Source organism: Tenrec ecaudatus, chromosome 8 (assembly GCF_050624435.1).
Source record: "Tenrec ecaudatus isolate mTenEca1 chromosome 8, mTenEca1.hap1, whole genome shotgun sequence".
NCBI classification, from domain to species: Eukaryota; Metazoa; Chordata; class Mammalia; order Afrosoricida; family Tenrecidae; genus Tenrec; species Tenrec ecaudatus.
In genome coordinates, this window is record NC_134537.1 from 45,690,617 (window position 1) to 45,707,811 (window position 17,195).

Genomic DNA, 17,195 nt, shown 5'->3' on the forward strand with positions numbered 1-17,195 from the left:
GTCCTCACCATAGTTCCCATGCCTGAGCTCATTGCTGCAGCTGCTGTGTCAGTCCACCTCCTTGAAGGCCTGCCTCTTTTTGGCCGCCCCTCCACTTTACCAAGCATGATGACATGACCTCTTCCAGGAACTGGCATCTCCTGACAAATGTCCAAAGTATGTAAAACAAAGTCCCACCATCCTTGCCTCTAAGGAGTGCTCTGCCCAAATTTCTTCCCAGACAGGCTGGTTTGTTCCGTTGGCAGTCCATGGCACTTTCAGTATTCTTTGCCAGCACCACAATTCAGACACATTCATTCTTCTTTCGTCTTCTGTATTCAATGTCCAACGTTCACATGCATGTGGACAATTGAAAATACCATGTCTCACCACACCTAAGTTCTCAGAATAGAATTCTTGCTTTTCTGGACTCTGAAGAGGTCTTGTGCAGTAGATCTATGTAATACAACTTGTCTTTTTATCTCTTGGGTGCTGCTTTGATGAGCATTGATTGTGGATCCAAGCAAGACAAAATTGATCTAGTTGTGAAGATTTGGGTCTTCCTTACACTGAGTTGTAATCCACACTGAGGCTGTAATCCTTGATCTTCATCAAAAAGTGCTTCACACCCTCCTCACTGTCAGCAAGCAAAGTTGGGCCATCTGTGTCATCTCAGATTGTTGAAAAGTCTTCCTCCAATCTTGATGTTGAATTCTTCTTATAATCCGACCTCTCGGATGATGTGTTCAGTTTACGGATTGAATGGATATAGGGAGAACATACAACTTTGATGCATACCTTTTCTGAGTTTAAACCAGGCAGTATTCCCTTGTACTTTTCTCGCAATTGCCTCTTGGTCCATGTACAAGTTCTGAATGACCAAAATGCAATAGTCTGACTCCTAAAGGTCAACATAATGACATTGAACTATTTATAGGCTTTTCTTTTTGTCGTTGGTTTGTTATTGTTGTTTTGTCTTGCTCTGTTTTGTTTTTGTGCTTATTATTGTCTCTGCAGGTCTATCTAGATAAGAGAAGCGGGATAAACAATCTGGAGGAGAAAACAACAGGACAGATGGTCCTGGGGGGAGAGCGGGGGACACAGGAGATGGAGAGGCAGGGGAAAGGAAGTGGGTGTTAACAAACCCAGGGACAAGCGAACAAGTGATCTCAAAGCAATGACAAGGAGACCTGGTGGGGCTTGATCAAGGACAAAGTAACCAAGAGGAATTACTGAAACCCAAATGAAGACTGAACATGATAGTGAGAGAAAAGGAAAGTGAAAGGAAATAGAGGAAAGAACTAGGAGGTAAAGGGCATTTACAGAGGTCTAAATACAGGCATGTACATATGAAAATATATTTATATATGATGATAGGGAAATAGATCTATGTACATATATTTATAGGTTTAGTATTAAGGTTTTGGGCCTCTACTCAAGTACTCCCTCAATGCAAGAACACTTTGTTCTAATAACCTGGCATTCCATGATGCTCACCTTCCCAACAGTCGCTGAAGACAACGTGGATACATAAGCAAACACAGTGAAGAAAGCTGATGGTGCCCAGCTATCAAAAGATTTAGCATCTGGGGTCTTAAAGATTTGAAGATAAACAAGTGACCATCTAGCTGAGCAGCAACAAAGCCCACATGGAAGAAGCACACTAACCTGTGTGATCATCAGGTGTTAATAGGATCAGGTATGGGGCATCATAGAACAAAATATCATATCATTGTGAATGAGGGGGAGTGTGGAGTGGAGACCCAAAGCCCATCTTTGGGCAACTGGACATCCCCTTAGGCAATTGGACATCCCCTTACAGAAGGATCATTGGGAGGAGACAAGCCAGTCAAAGGGCAGTATAGCACCATTGAACCATGCAATTCTCCTATATTTCTTTAATGCTTCCTACCCACCCCCTCACCCCCACTATCATGACCCCAATTCTACCTCACAATTCTGGCTAGACTTGTACACAGGTACAGATAAGAACTGGAAACAAAGGGAATCCAGGACAGATAAACCCCTCAGGACCAAGAATGGGAATAACAATACCAGAGGGGAAGAGGAAGGTGGGGGAGAAAGGGGAAACCGATCACAATTATCTACATATATGTCTATCCCAGAGGGACAGACAACAGAAAAGTGGATGAAGTGAAACATCAGTCAATGTAAGACATGAAAAAATAATAATTTATAAACTATCAAGGGTTCATGAAGGAGGGAGGGTGGGGAAAGGAGGGGAAAAATGAGAAGCTGATACCAAGGGTTCAAATAGAAAGAAAATGTTTTGAAAATGATAATGACCACTCCTTGTCAATATACTGCTACTATTGTTGTTGAAGAGTCTTCAGCAACTTTTTATTTGAATGTGATATCAATGATATTGTTCTCTACTTTGAGCATCCTGTTGGGTCACCTTTCTTTGGAATGGACACAAATATGGAACTCTTTTAGCCAGTTGGCCAAGTGTCTGTCTTCCAAATTTCCTGGCATATACAAGTAGGTGCTTCTAGCTCTTCATCAGCTTGTTGAAACATTTCAAATGGTATTCCATCAATTCCCGGAGGTTGTTTTGGCCTAATGTCATCTGTATAGCTTGAATTTCTTCCTGAGTATGACCCACTCTCGATCGTATGCTACCTCCAGAAATGATGGACTTTCTACTACTTCTTTTTGGTGCAGTAACCCTGCGTAGTCTTTCTATCTTCTCTTGATGCTTCCGGCATCATTCACTATTTTGCTCATAGAATATTTTAATATTGCACCTCCAGGCTTGACTTTTTCTTGAGTTCTTCCAGTTTAAGAGATGCTGAGCATGTTCTTCCATTTTGGTTTCCTAACTCTTGGCCCTTGAACAGTTCGTTGGAATATTTGACTTTGTCTTTTGGAGCTTCCCTTTGAAAATGTCTATTCAGCTCTTTGACTTCGTCCTTCCTCCCATTTGCTTTAGCTACTCTATGATTAAGAGCAAGTTTGAGAGTCCCTTCTTTTATTTTCTTCCTGATTTTATTTAGTTATTATTATTTTCAAAACTATTTTATTGGGAGTTAATAGAGATATAATGCCATTCCATCATTTAATTACATCAAGCAGTATTGTACACTTGTTACCACAATCCATTGCAAAACATTATTTTCTTTCCTGAACTCCTTGACTTTAGCCCCCTTTTACCACACCCTCCACCACCACCATGGTATCCCCCAGAAACCACTATTCTACTTGCTGTCCCTTTAGGCTCATCAATCCTGAGGTTCATATACTGAAAAACAAACAAAAAGCAAAAATTCAAGAGGTGATCCCCAATGATATAACACATGTGAGCAAAATAAACAGACCAAAAAAATACAGAAAATGTTAAAAAACCAGATCAGGCCTAACTGGCATCAGAGTGGGGATCAACTAGCAAGGTTTTAACCATTAAAGTCAGGTTTATCCTTTTGATTTCTGTAGTCATCTCTCCAACGCACTGAATTTGATTCCTAGTTTCCTCCCATCTGCCTCTTATGGATAGAGGGGAATCAATAGAGGTTTCTTTCCTGCGGAGACCCCCAAATGTATCTTGGGTTCCCACTGTCATTCAGAGCCTTCTGTAAACCGGAGTCTCACAATTTAGGCTCTGAAACTAGTCCCTCCTTTGACTTCAGATTATATGATTTACAATCCTTTGGTCACTGATGTTGGCGTGCTTCTTCCATGTGGTCTTAGTTGACATCTCACTTACATGGCTGTCTGTTTGGAGACAAGCCTTTAAAACCCAGACCCTATTTCATCTGATAGCCAGGCACCATCTCGATCTTCACCACACTTTGCTATTATCACCCATATCTTCTGTGTTCCCTTCCTGAGGGCGAGTATTGAGCAGGGTTATGATATAAGAACTAATTGTTCTTAAATTGGAGCTAGGATAAATGTGAGCCCAAAACTCATCCTGGATCTGTGCTTTGATTTTATCTGCCTTTACTCCCTTTCAAAACATCCTTGTTAATTTATGGTACAGAGTCTTATTGATCATCCCCCTGTGGCATCATGATCTTCCATTAATATTGTCTTTGATGAGGCCCTGGTACTAATTTTTTAAGGCCTGTTGAGAGAGGGATATTGGGCCAATGTAGGCTAACTCCACATCACAGTCACTGGGTTATTCACGTGTACAGAATCAGTCCTTTCATGGCTGGAAGCTATTTACACAAACAATGTGAGTTGATTGTCAGGGAAAATTTACACTAACATCCACTGAGAATGCCAGCCATAGGTTTGCTAGAATAATGTACATGGGGTACACCCCCCAAAACAGAATTTTTTGTCGAAGCTATGTATTTAAACATTTTTTTTACAAAACAACCTTATTACCTTCAAACTACTCTCCATCCTTGGAAACATTTTTCAAATTCGTCTGTTTGGATGGCTGACAGCACCTTCCTCAGTTTTTAATTTACCTCTCCCAAAGTCTCAAATCACTGTCCTTTCATGTCCCTCTTCATTCTCAGAAACAAAAAGAAGTCACACGGAGTGAAGTCAGGTGAGTAAGGTGCATGGAGCAAGAGAGGCATGGCATGCTGTTTTTTGCCAAAAACTGGGGCACTAAGATGGCTGCATGGGCAGGCGCATTGTCATGGTGGTGAAACCAGTCCCCGTCTGCCACAAATCAGGCCTTTTTTGGTGCACACTCTAATGCAGTCTTTTCAAAACCTCTAGATAGAAAGCTTGATTAACAGTCTGATCTGGTGCAATGAACCTCAAATGCAAGATCCCCATCACATCAAAAAAACAAAACAAATGAGCATCGTCTTGATCTTTGATTTCACTTGACGACCTTTTGTGTGGTGAGGTGATGAGGGCATCTTCCACTGGCTTGATTGATGTTTGCTTTTGGGGTCATAAGAAAAGCACCATTGATGTAACAAGACCATGTTTGTCCGCCTACCAACAGTTCAACAGTCTTGGTACAGCTGTCGTCCACTTCCTGAGACCTCAATTATTGTCCATCTTAAGTCATCAGGTAGAGTGCAGTTAACCCAGTGCATTTTCTGCATCGGATCTCACTGATGTAGCCTCTGGAGCAAGCCATGTGCCTTAAATATCCAGGATCCAATGCCCCAGTGTTCTATGACATCCAGCCTGGATTCCCAGGATGTGCCCAGAAGCCTCAGTCAGTGTGGCTGGCCCATTTGGTGTGTACCACCAGGAATCAGAGTCCCTTTTGACATCCACTTTGATCTTTTCTTTCTTTCCTATTGTTTTAATGACCTTTTGCTTTCTTCATGAACGATGTTCTTGATGTCTTCCACAGCTCCCAGGTCTTCTGTCAGTAGTGTTCAATGCAGCAAATCTATGGAGATGTTCTCAAAATTCAGGTAGAATAGACTTAAGGTCGTGTTTTAGCTCTCATGAACTGTCTTGATTTGCCTCAGCTTTAACCTGAACATACCTATGAGCTGTAATATACAATGTCTGTTCCAGTCACCCACTGGTCTGGTTGTAGCTAATGATATTGAGCTTCTCCATCCTCTCTTCCCACAGACATAGTTAATTTGATTTCTGTGTAGTTCATCTGGAGAAGTTCCTGTGTGTAGTTGCCTTTTGTGCTGTTGAAAAAGATATTTGCTATGAATAAGTTACTGATTTTGCAAAATTGTATCATGCAATCTCCACCTTCATTTTGATAACCAAGACCATATTTTACACTACAGTTCCTTCTTCTTTTCCCCCCAACTATTGTATTCCAACCACCAATAATTATCAGTGTATTTTGATTGCATGCGAGATCAATTTCAGGCTGAAGATATTGTTAAAATTCATCAATTTCCTCATCACTTGTTTTTGTGGTTGGTACATAAAATCAAATAATAGTTGCATTGATTGCATTTCTTTGAAGTCAGAGAGGTGTCTGATCACAGACTGCATTGTACTTCAAAATAGATCCTGACATGTCCTTTCTGATAATGAACGCAATGCCATTCTCTTGATGGGTCATTCCTGGCACAATGAACCATATGATTTTCTCACTCAAACTGGCCACCCGCAGTCCATGTCAGTCCACTAACACCTAGATGATCAATCTTTATGTGTTCTATGTCATTTTTGACCACTTCCAGTTGCCAAGGTTCATACTTCACACATTCAAAGTTAAGAGTTTTGCAACTGTGTCTTCTCAGCTTGAGTCGTGCATGCCCCATCAGCAAATGAAGACCCTAAACCTCAACTTCCACAGGCTTGACTCTACTTTGAGAAAGCAGCTCCTCCTCAGTCACATTCCATGTGCCTCTGACCCAGAGTCCCATCCTCTGGCACTATCTCCTAATGAATGTTCTTCCATTCATTAGTCCTGCGGCAGTCTAACAGCGTTTCCAAAGCTGTTCCTCTGAACTGGGGAGTTGAGGCCTTCTTCATTGTCTCTTCTTAGTCTGGCTTCTCGGCTGAAACCTGTTCACTTTGAGTGACCCCGCTGGATTTGAAATACCAGTGGCTTGGCTTCCAGCATCGCAGCAACACACAAGCCGCCACAGTATGACAAACTGACAATGAGACTACTTGTTCTTAGAAACGTTTATTTACAGAGCACTGTTAACATTGCCAGAAGCAATAGTCCATATAGCAGTTTAAATTTAGATCTCCTCAAAGGTGGACAGGTGGTCTTTTGAAGGAGAAGAACCTGATTTGATACCCTAGAAGTGCACAAGTTAAGCGTTGGACTGATCATTCAAATGTCAGTGGTTTGAACCCGCTGTGGTAGAAATATAAGGCACTCTGCTTCTGTTAAGATTTACCACCTCGAAAGCCAGCATTGCTATGCTCTGGACTCTGTTTCAAGGTCTGGTCAAGGTATCTGGGAAGATCCAGCAGCATTGCTACCACATCGGTACTTTGGAAAGTACAGATTTGGCCCTTCCTTGCTGGACCAAATTACTACACAAGACATGACAATTCTTGATATCCTCATGAATTGTAACTACATTACTATGCAAACCCTTGAAATACTGTTTCTCCAGTATTCTGCAACTTTGTCCCCCAGCTTTGCATCTCCACAAGTGAGAATATCAGCACTACACAGCAGGTAAAATAACTTTCACGTGTGTTTACATACAGAGACTGATATCCATTTTACATTTGTCTTTTCATGGCCATCTGAACACACCAGGCCAATTTCAACAGCATTGATCGGTGGCAAGACATAGTCGTTGGCAAGGTCGTTGGCAAGACATCGTCTCAGAGGTCGTTGGCAAGACATAGTCTCGGGTCATTGGCAAGACATAGTCTCGGGTCGTTGGCAAGACATAGTCTCAGAGGTCTTCCTCAAAATGTACTTGAAAACCCAGTCCTAGAACCATCTTTATCATGAGAAAAGGTGGAGGAAGTCAGTACAGATATGACATTCATAGTTTCTAATGCTTGAAGATGGATAATGATTGAGATAGGGGCCAGGAATGTAGGTTAGTCAGAGTTCTGGAAAATGCTAAAGCTTTGTCTTCTTGGTCTTCAGGTTGATCATGTTCCCTTGGATATGAGACAGCTGCTTATTTTCTGATCCCTGAGTCTCCTCTGGATTTACAGGAACATAGTAGTAGCCCATTATGGAGAATATTAGGCAGACCACCAACAGGAGGCAGGAGAATAAAATAAATTCGGCCCACTGTGGGGAGAAAGAGATAAAAGAACATGAAAAGACCTGGATTCAGAAGGAATCTTTACAGGATAAGGCATGTGAAACACATTGACCCAGAATCGCCAGTTTCTGCAGAAGGTTTCTGGGAAGAAGATTGGGTTCATTGGTCAGTTTTATGCACCTACAGTGGTTATCATTGCCCCTTACATAAGTCCACATGGAATTTCCTGAGAAAGTCTGGGTGCATCACCTAACCCCATCCCATGGCACAACACGGAGAGATGTGGGAGAAAGAAAAATGGAGGGAGAGGAAGAAACGAACTTTTTTGGAGAAACAAGAGGTCCAGCTCTTCTCAGACCCATACCTGTGCCAGGCCACTGAATTGTGCCACCGTAAGCACGATGATATTCCCAACAGCAACTGTCAGCAGCCACGCTGCCTGGAGTACAGATTTCATGCTTGAGGGAGCCTAGAGAAGACAGAAGTCTGTAAACCAACAAACTCCCTAGACCACCACCCACAGCTCCGGCAGTCTATTCAGAAAATGTCTTTCACAAAAGCCTCCACAATTTGGACTATCGTGTGGGTTAAAGAGGTGACGGTAATGGCAACAACAATAATGAATCCAAGTATTTTAATTCAGAGGTAATGTAATCTCCAAAATAATCCTAATCCATAAACTCGAATAGTACAATGGGCTTCCAAATGTTCATAGTAAAATACCAATTCAATTTTTCCATGAATTATTCACAGCCCTCTTGCATTCTGATTTTACATGTAAAGAAAACTAGTTTTGAGATTATCCACTTGCTCCAGTTAACACAATAGGTCATGTTGCAAACTGACTCTCGAACCATCGCTCTTCCTGTCCAAACATCCCTCCCAATAGCTGAAACAGCACAGGCTCCCACCAGGCCCCTGAGCAATGCTTTCACCTCCACCTTCCTCTCTCAAAAACATACCTGAGAATATGAAAACTCCAGTCCTGTGACAGAGAACATGACCTCCCCTGCTGTAACCAGAGCATATTGTGGTAGCTGCCATGCAATGGACATTTTGCTTGCTGTCATGTCTTCCATCTTCCAGGCTTTGGGGCCCTGCCTGGTCTTCTATGTGGAGGAAAAAAGAAATGGACTTGTCAGTAGTCTCGGGTAAATGCTCTTGACCTGGAAGCATTCGATGAGCTTATCTTTATCCTTTTCTCAAGCTGATAAAAGGCATCTATAAAAATACCCATGACACGTAGTGATGATGAAAGATTTCCACTTTCCAAGGATATTCACTCTCACCAGGTCTGTTCAACCTTATACTGGAGGGTCAAGGCAATTTGGCAATAACATGAAATGAAAACAGTTGAAAAGAAAGAAAGAAAGCTATCTCTATTTGTAAATGTCAATCTTAGATGGCTAGAGTGTCCTAAGGTATCCACTGAACTAAACTGTCCGAACTAAACAATGAGCTCAGCAAAACCTGTAGGATACTCACATCGGGAAAGGATGCTAAAGAGTAATTGGAGGGAACTTAAGGGGGAGAGTAAACCCAGTTCCATGTTCATAGGTAGACACTTTGAATAAGTTTCTCCTCAACCCTCAGTGAGCCATGCCATGGACTCAGCCCAATGATGACCTCAGGTGCTTAGCCTTACAGGGGACCCCCCCTCCAAGGGTCACACCAGAAGGAGTCAATGTGGAAATCTGACAAGAAAACTGGGCCCTATCTCAAAACAGCCTGTCGTCCTTGGACTTAGGACGGAAGTTCTGTGATGGGAGAAGAAGCAAAGGATGGCCATCCCCAGGCTGTGTGGAAATGGTAGTTGTTGGACCGTGGGTGGGATCGCTGGCTTAGTGGGTATCCAATGAAAGGGGACCCAGAACCACCAAACATTTAGTGCCTCAATGGTCTCCTTGCATTGATAAGACAGGTATTAACTGATAGGCAAGGATCTGCTCTTGTAAGAAATGTTCCAGGAAATTATCCCCTAGCAGCCCCCATGCTCATTGAAAACAGAACTCAATTGATTAAGAAATCAATCTGTACAAGACAACAGCTCATGCATTACAGCTCAAAAATATTCACATAAATTCCTCATATCAGCAGTACCTTAAATCTTATGCCATTGGATAAATCATTGATGTTCTCAATACAATTATTTTATAACTTGGGGGGGTGACTGACAACGTTTTCATTTTTTGTTTGTTTTGTTTTTTGTTATTGTTCTTGTTTGTTTTTTTGTTTTGTCATAATATTACAACCAAAGTAAACCAGAGTTGTTCATCATTTATGGAGAAGCAGATAAATTCTGGGCTCCCACTCAACTCTAGCCCTAATTCAAGAATAGTTAGTTCTTTTAACATGGCCCTGCTCGCCTCATGAAGAGATCACTGAAGAGAAGGATGTCATAGCAAAGTGTGGTGAAGAAAGCAGATGGTGCCCAGCTATCAATTGGAATATTAATTGAGGTCTTAAAGGCTTGTATTCAAATGAGCAGCCATCCAAGTGAGGCATCACCTAAGTCCATACAAAAGAAGCACACCAGCCTGTGTGATCCAAAAATGACAAATACCAAAATCCAAATATGATGAAGGGAAAGGTATCAAAAACCTAAATTGTGAACAGTCAATATGTAAAAGGCTCTGGAGGACAATGAGAGTCCAAAATTCATCTGTTGAGTGTCTAGTCAGATTCAGGCTCTGACAGACCCTCCCTGGCCACAGACAAGGGACTCGAACAGCTTTACTGTCAGATAGAGATGATTATAAACTTGATTATGGTGCATCAAACTAGGTTATAATATGACACTTGGTCAGCTGACATCTCTCTTGACCCAACCTGAATTTGCTTAGGCTTCACTATTTATCACTTGTTCCACAACTAAAATGTCTTTTCCAGCTTTTTAAATATTGGTTGTCTTTTTCTTCCTTACTCTTTGTTTTCATCTTATATTATTAGTAGTTTCTTCTTTCTATTTCAGTTTGCTTTTGTTTTTTTATTGTTTCTGTTAGGTTTCCCAGTTTATGGAGCACAAGGAGTGGATAATAGAGATAATAACTGAAACAACAGTTTATCAGGGAAGGGAGCGGAGTGAAACTGGAGCACAAGCAATGAATTCTGGAGTGGGGAGGGAGCATTGGAACTGATTGTGAGATGCATTTATGCATATGAGTCTTTTGGAAGTTACTTAACTATGGAGGTGTATGAATATGTGAATTTTATATCAAGAAAACTACTTTACTAAAAAAAAAGGAAAAAGAAGCCTAAATTGGTCATTGGCTACCATAGGTGAAGGAGGAAGAGTCTTTGCTTAGGGAGCATTGACTTTATGTTAATGGTGGTAGACTAATTTAGAAAAGGATATCAATAATGGTTGAACAACCCAAAGAACACATTTTGCTGTGTATATTTCTACCACAATTATTTTTATTAATAAAATAATTACACTAATAACAATGAGTATAAGGAAGAAGATGTGCTAAAATTGATTGTCATGATGATTGTACAACTCTTCTTGATATGATTGAACTATACGTAGAAGTGCCAATAAAGCTGTTTTTAAAAAGTTGCAAGATCCATCATTATACAAATAATTTTTTCTATATACTTACAATGTATAATATGAAAATTGAATTAATAATTAACAGTGAATTATTAAAGCACCTAAGAATAAATGTAACAAAAGAAATTTGTTTCAGTTTGAAAACTACAAAAATTATTGAAAAAATAAAGAAGAGGTAAGTGAATGATTAATTTCAAGTACGTGAACTTGAATAAAAGCCATCTTTAACTGGTCTTACTTCTAGGCACATGGATAGTATCCTATCACTGATAGCATTGCACGTTAGACTAAATATGGAAATGTTCTTTCTGACAGTGAAAACGACACCCTTCCTCTTGGATTTGTTATAATTGGCATGGTGAACCATATGGTTGTCTGATTCAAAAGAGCTCAATAATACCTGGAATATAGATTTTTATTTTCCATTTTCAGTTTTTCCAAGATTCATACTCTAGAAATTCTATGTTTCAATTATTAGTGGATATTTTAGCTGATTGTTCTCACCTTGAGTCATGACCCATCAGCAAATGAAGGCCCTGAAAGTTTTATTCCATCCAAAAAAGGTTGGCTCTACTTTGAGGAGACAGCTCTTCCCCCTATGTATTTTAACTGTCTCCCAAACTGAAGAAGGAGTCTTGGTGGCACTGTGGGTTAATCATTAGCCTGTTAACTGCAAGGTCAAAGATGCAAGCCCACAGCCTCTCCAGTGAAGAAAAACGAGACTGATTTATTGTTCCTGTAAAGATATATGGCTTTGAAAGCCCTATGGAGCAATTTTTTTACTTTGTCCTGTAGGTTAGCTAAGAATCAGAATCAACTTGAAGGCAGGGTGGTCTCATCTTTCTGCTCTATACTGGTTGTGGTAGTTACATAATCTGGTATCAACTTGAGACTATTAAGAGTGAATAGGGTGGAGTTTCGCCTGTCTATCAGGTCGCAGCTTGATGACCTCATTTGGAGGTGTGACAGAGATAAATAGCTCACTGGAGGCAGGACACACTCTCTCTTCTGGACAGTCCTTGATGACAAACCACATGGAGCTATGCTGAGCTAGCCAGCGCCCTGGTGCTAGAGGAACCATGTGGAGACCCACACCAGTGTGCAGATGCTTCTACTGCCACTGGATCCACAAGACTTTCTACCTACTGGTCTGTCATCTTCCTACATTCAGCATCATGGCATGTTTTGCGTGAGTTTGAAGAGGAATTTACAGACTGGTATTGGACATATGGGCTAATATTGGACTTATGGACTTGATCTGGTCTAGGCTGGGATATTTTCTTAATGTACAATTACTTTTCGATATAAACCTCTCTCATACACATATGAGTCATCTGGATTTTTCTCTTGTCTACCCAGATTGACACACTGATGTTCCATTCAAATGGTTTTCACTGGCCAATTTTTAAAGAGGCATATCGCCAGGTCCTTCTTCCAAGTCTATCTTAGTCTGGAAGTTTCTCTGAAACCTGCACACCATGGGTGATCCTGCTAAAATGCTGGTGGCATAGTTTTCAGCATAATATTTCCACTCAAGTCACCACAGTATTACAAACTACCAGATAAGTGGTGGTCAAATGAATTAAAGGCCTAAATAGAAACACTCAAACCATTATACTCTTTGAAGAAAACATTGGCATAAGTCTTTGTAGTCTGGCATTCATTAGGCAGAGCCTTCTTGGATGTGACATCAAAAGCACAAGCAACCAAAGGGGGAGACTAGACACACTAAACATCATTCATGTTAAAAAAAATCGTGTGCTTCAAAGGATCCATCCAGAAAATGAAAGACACAACATAAAGAACATGGGAATCTATTTGAAAATGTATGTCGGACAAGGAATTTGTCTCTGTATTCTATGAAGAAAGCTTAGGAATAAACAATAAAACCAGGTGAAATGAGCTCAATGAACATTCATCCAAAGAAAAGATATACAAATGACCACTAAATCCTGGGGCAAAAGTTCAGCACCATTAGCTATCAATTCAAAAGCTATCAGCAATGAGATACTACATCATGCCCATTAAAAAGGCAATAATCAAAAAGATATGTAATAACAACTATTAGCAAAAGCGGAGACATTCATAACCACTCGTGGAAATGCAGAATCATACAATTTACCCAAATGTCCACCATTTAAAGACGTGAACTGTATGGCGTGTAAATTATATCCCAATAAAATTGTCATGAAATGTCTTAACAAAAAAACTGGGTTAAATAAATTAGCTAATTCACTAATTAAAACGAGCAGAGCTTTCCAGATTGATATTCAGCAATATCTTACTCTGGTTGCTTGCTTGCTTGCTTGTGATAAACCACAGCTAACTGATCCTCCAAAGTTTGTGTAAAGATTGACATCTAATAATCTGGAGAGTTCAAACTATGATGTGTTAACAGGTCAAATTTCCTGGGACCTTTTCAAGAACCCAAATATTCTTTGTTTTCCTGGGGCCATTGTAAGCATGGAGCAGATTGAGTCGCCACATAGTGATGGCTCTAGATATATTATGTCTCTGATTTTCCTAAGACCCTCTGCCTTTTGCCAATGCAATGCAATTTTAAATCCTATATGTAGACATTACCAAGTTCCTCAAGTTAGTGTAGCATCTGCTGCCTTACATGAGTAGTACATGCTTCTAGTCATCCTTGTCCTCTTTGTTCCTGATAAAAAAGGATCTCGGAATCATATATGTGAGGGTGAGCCATATATTAAGTGAGTAAGGACAGTGTAGAGCTGCCATGAGATACTTACATTAGTAATAACAAATAAATATGCTTCACCAAAGTCCAGTCGACCCAAATTCAGATAAAAGTCCTCATCTTTTGTTCTGCAATACACTGTAGGGTATCTGGATCAAGAGAAGTTTAGGTTAGAATAATTGTCATGGCCAAATGCAGTGTGCTGGCACGGAGTGGGGAGCCAGTGGAGGGGCCTGAGGGCTCGGCCCCCATACCAGCTACATGGACAACTGCCCCTCCCCACAGAAGAATTTACTTGAGAGGACAGCACTGAAGCTGCAGCTAGGGGAGAGGGGCATGTCTGATCAGAGCACATGGGAGCAAATGAAGGGGGAGGAAGAGAGAGTGGAGCACATCCTGGCCCACCAGGCCTGGAGAATGATATCCCCACTTTGAACAGCCAATGCACAGAGTGGATAATACGGCTGATCCCACTACGAGACATGCCGTGCCTTCCTGGCCCAGGGCCCTAAGGGGGGACAACACTGGAGACTCAGATTGGGACTTGCTCAGACTGACCCAGTGACACCGAGGCGAACCACTAAAGGTGTGTGGCAGAGCAACCGTGGGAGCAAAGCAGGAAGCCCCTGAGGGAGTACAAAGGACAGACTCTGGGGCCAGAGCATGGTACCCCATCGGACCTGACTGAAGAACATGCCTAGAGATAAAAAATCAGACCTTGATCTATTTACAGGTTTTTCTTTCTTTTAAAATTTTTTTGTTCTTTAATTTATTCTTCTATGGATAATTGGTTTTCTTTTTTGTTGTCATCGCTGTGTTCTCATTCATCGCCTATCTTGCTATGCCTTGATTTTTGGTGCATATTATTATCTCTACAGAGCTATCTAGATAAGATAGCCTGGATGAATAGTCTGGAGGAGAAAACAACGGGACCAATGGTTCCAGGGGGACACGGGAGAGGGTGGGGAGGGGGTAAGGAGGTGGTGCTGACCAACCCAGGGACAGGAGAGCAACAAGTGATCTAAAATCAGTGGCAAGGAGGGTGTGAGAGGCCTGGTAGGGATTCAGCAAGGGCAATGTAACCAAGAGAAATTACTGAAACCCAAATGAAGGCTGAGCATGATAGTGGGACAAGAGGAAAGTAAATGGAAATAGAGGAAAGAACTAGGTGACAAAGGGTATTTATAGAGGTTTAAAGACTGTAATGGACATATGTAAATATATTTATATAACAGTGTGGGGAAACAGATCTAGGTGTATACATCTATAGGTTTAGTATTAAGGTAGCAGATGGACATTGGGCCTCCACTCCAGCACCTACTCAATGCAAGAACATATTGTTCTATTGAATTGGCATTCCAGGATGCACACCTTCCCAACACGATTGCTGAAGAAAAATGTGTGCATAAGCAAAGGTGGTGTAGAAAGCAGATGGTGCCTAGCTATCAAAAGATATAGCGTCTGGGGTCTTAAAGACTTGAAGATAAACAAGCGGCCATCTAGCTGAGAAGCATCAAAGCCCACATGGAAGTAGCACATCAGCCTCTCTGACCACGAGGTGTAGAAGGGACCAGTTATTCAAACATCAAAGAACTAAATAGCATATCAGTGGGTGCCCACCTTCCTGATGTGATCACTGAAGACAAACATGTGCATGAGCAAATGTGGTGAAGAAAGCTGATGGTGCCCAGCTATCAAAAGATATAGCGTCTGGGGTCTTAAAGGCTTAAAGATAAACAGTAGCCATCTAGCTCAGAAGCAACAAAGCCCACATGGAAGACGCACACTAGCCTGTGTGACCACAAGCTGTCGAAGGGATCAGGTATCAAGCATCAAAGACAAAAAATCATATCATTGTAAATGTGGGTGAGTGCAAAGCCCATCAGTAGGCAACTGGACACCCCCTTATTGAAGGGTTGTGGAGAGGAGATGAGCCAGTCAGGGTGCAGGGTAGCAACAATGAAACATAACTTTCCTCAAGTTCTTAAATGCTTCCTCCCCCTCACTATCATGATCCCAATTCTACCTTACAAATCTGGCTAGACCAGAGGGTGTACATTGGTACAGATAGCAACTGGAAACAGGGAATCCAGGGCAGATGACTCCTTCAGGATCAGTCCTGAGAGTGGTGATGCCTGGAGGGTGGAGGGAATGTGGGGTGGAAAGGGGGAACCAATTACAAGAATCTACATATAGCCTCCTCCCTGGGGGATGGACAGCAGAGAAGAGGGCAGGGGGAGACATCGGACAGTGCTACATATGACAAAATAATAATAATTTATGAATTATGAAGGGCTCATGAGGGAGGGGGGAAATGAGCAACAGATATTAAGGGCTCAAGTAGAAGGCAAATGTTTTGAGAATGATGGCAACAAATGTACAAATGTGCTTGACACAATGGATGGATGGATGGATGGATTGTGATAAGAATTGTATGAGCCCCAATAAAATGATTTTTGTTAAAAAGAACAGAATAATGGTCATGGCTTAGAAAAGCACTGCCAGCTCCAGGGGGAAAGCAATCTTATCTCTCTGCCAATTACTCAAGCAGTGAAGCCGCCATTTCGTTTTAAAGAGAGAAGTCTGTTTTCGGGCCACGTTTTGGATGTAAGCTCTTCACTGAGAGCTTTTAAAATCTCAAATCTAAGTAAGGAAGGCTCAAATCACCTTCTTGTCAAGACCACAGGCCCTAGCGAGGTGAGGCATTGGTGGCTCAGTGCTAGAATTCTTGTCTTTCACGTGGGAGACCTGGGTTTGATACCTGGCCAATGTGCCTTGTGGGTAGGCAGTCACCTATCTGTGAAGGCTTGAATGATGCTGTGCCTTAATGGGTTACTAACCGCAAAGTCAGCAGTTCAAAATCACCAGTCACCCATGGGAGAAAGATGAGGCTTTCTACTCCCGTAATAATTTACAGTCTCAGAAGCCCATGGGGGCAGTTGTACTCTGTCCTATAGGGCTGTTAAGAATCAGGATAGACTTGGTAGCCATGAGTTTGGCTTTGTAGCAATGAGAATACCACAAGACAGAGGCTGATTTGATAGCAGCTGCAAATAACAGGTCATGGTAAAGTTGGTTTTTTGGTTGTTGTTTTTTATGCAAGTTTTATGAGTGAGTAGAACAGGATAAAACCGTGAACCCGGGGGAATGAATTCTGAGTCATGAGGTGCTGTTAGGAAATACTAAAGGTTAGGAGGAACAAGAGTCAATAATAAACTTTATGAATCTCCCAGAAACTGGCCCTTCTAACGACATAGAATAGCCTTCACAAAAACCATGTTCTCAATATATCTGTGTGAAAAAAAGATGAGAGAAAATTCTAAACAGAATAGGAGTCTTCTCTGTTTGCAATTAT

General features: G+C 41.4%; 1 protein-coding gene across 2 annotated transcripts in view; it reads right to left on the minus strand.

The window, feature by feature from the left end:
• Positions 1-6,926: 6,926 nt before the first annotated feature.
• Positions 6,927-17,195, minus strand: part of SLC15A2 (solute carrier family 15 member 2) — a 47,431-nt gene continuing 37,162 nt past the window's right edge. For both annotated transcript variants that reach the window (XM_075555657.1, XM_075555656.1), the window contains 4 exons: positions 13,893-13,989; positions 8,549-8,695; positions 7,951-8,055; positions 6,927-7,612 (listed from right to left, as the gene is read on the minus strand). In XM_075555657.1, coding sequence (XP_075411772.1) covers positions 7,436-7,612; positions 7,951-8,055; positions 8,549-8,695; positions 13,893-13,989 — 526 coding nt within the window. In that variant the 3' untranslated portion in view covers positions 6,927-7,435. The remainder of the gene's footprint in view (positions 7,613-7,950; positions 8,056-8,548; positions 8,696-13,892; positions 13,990-17,195) is intronic.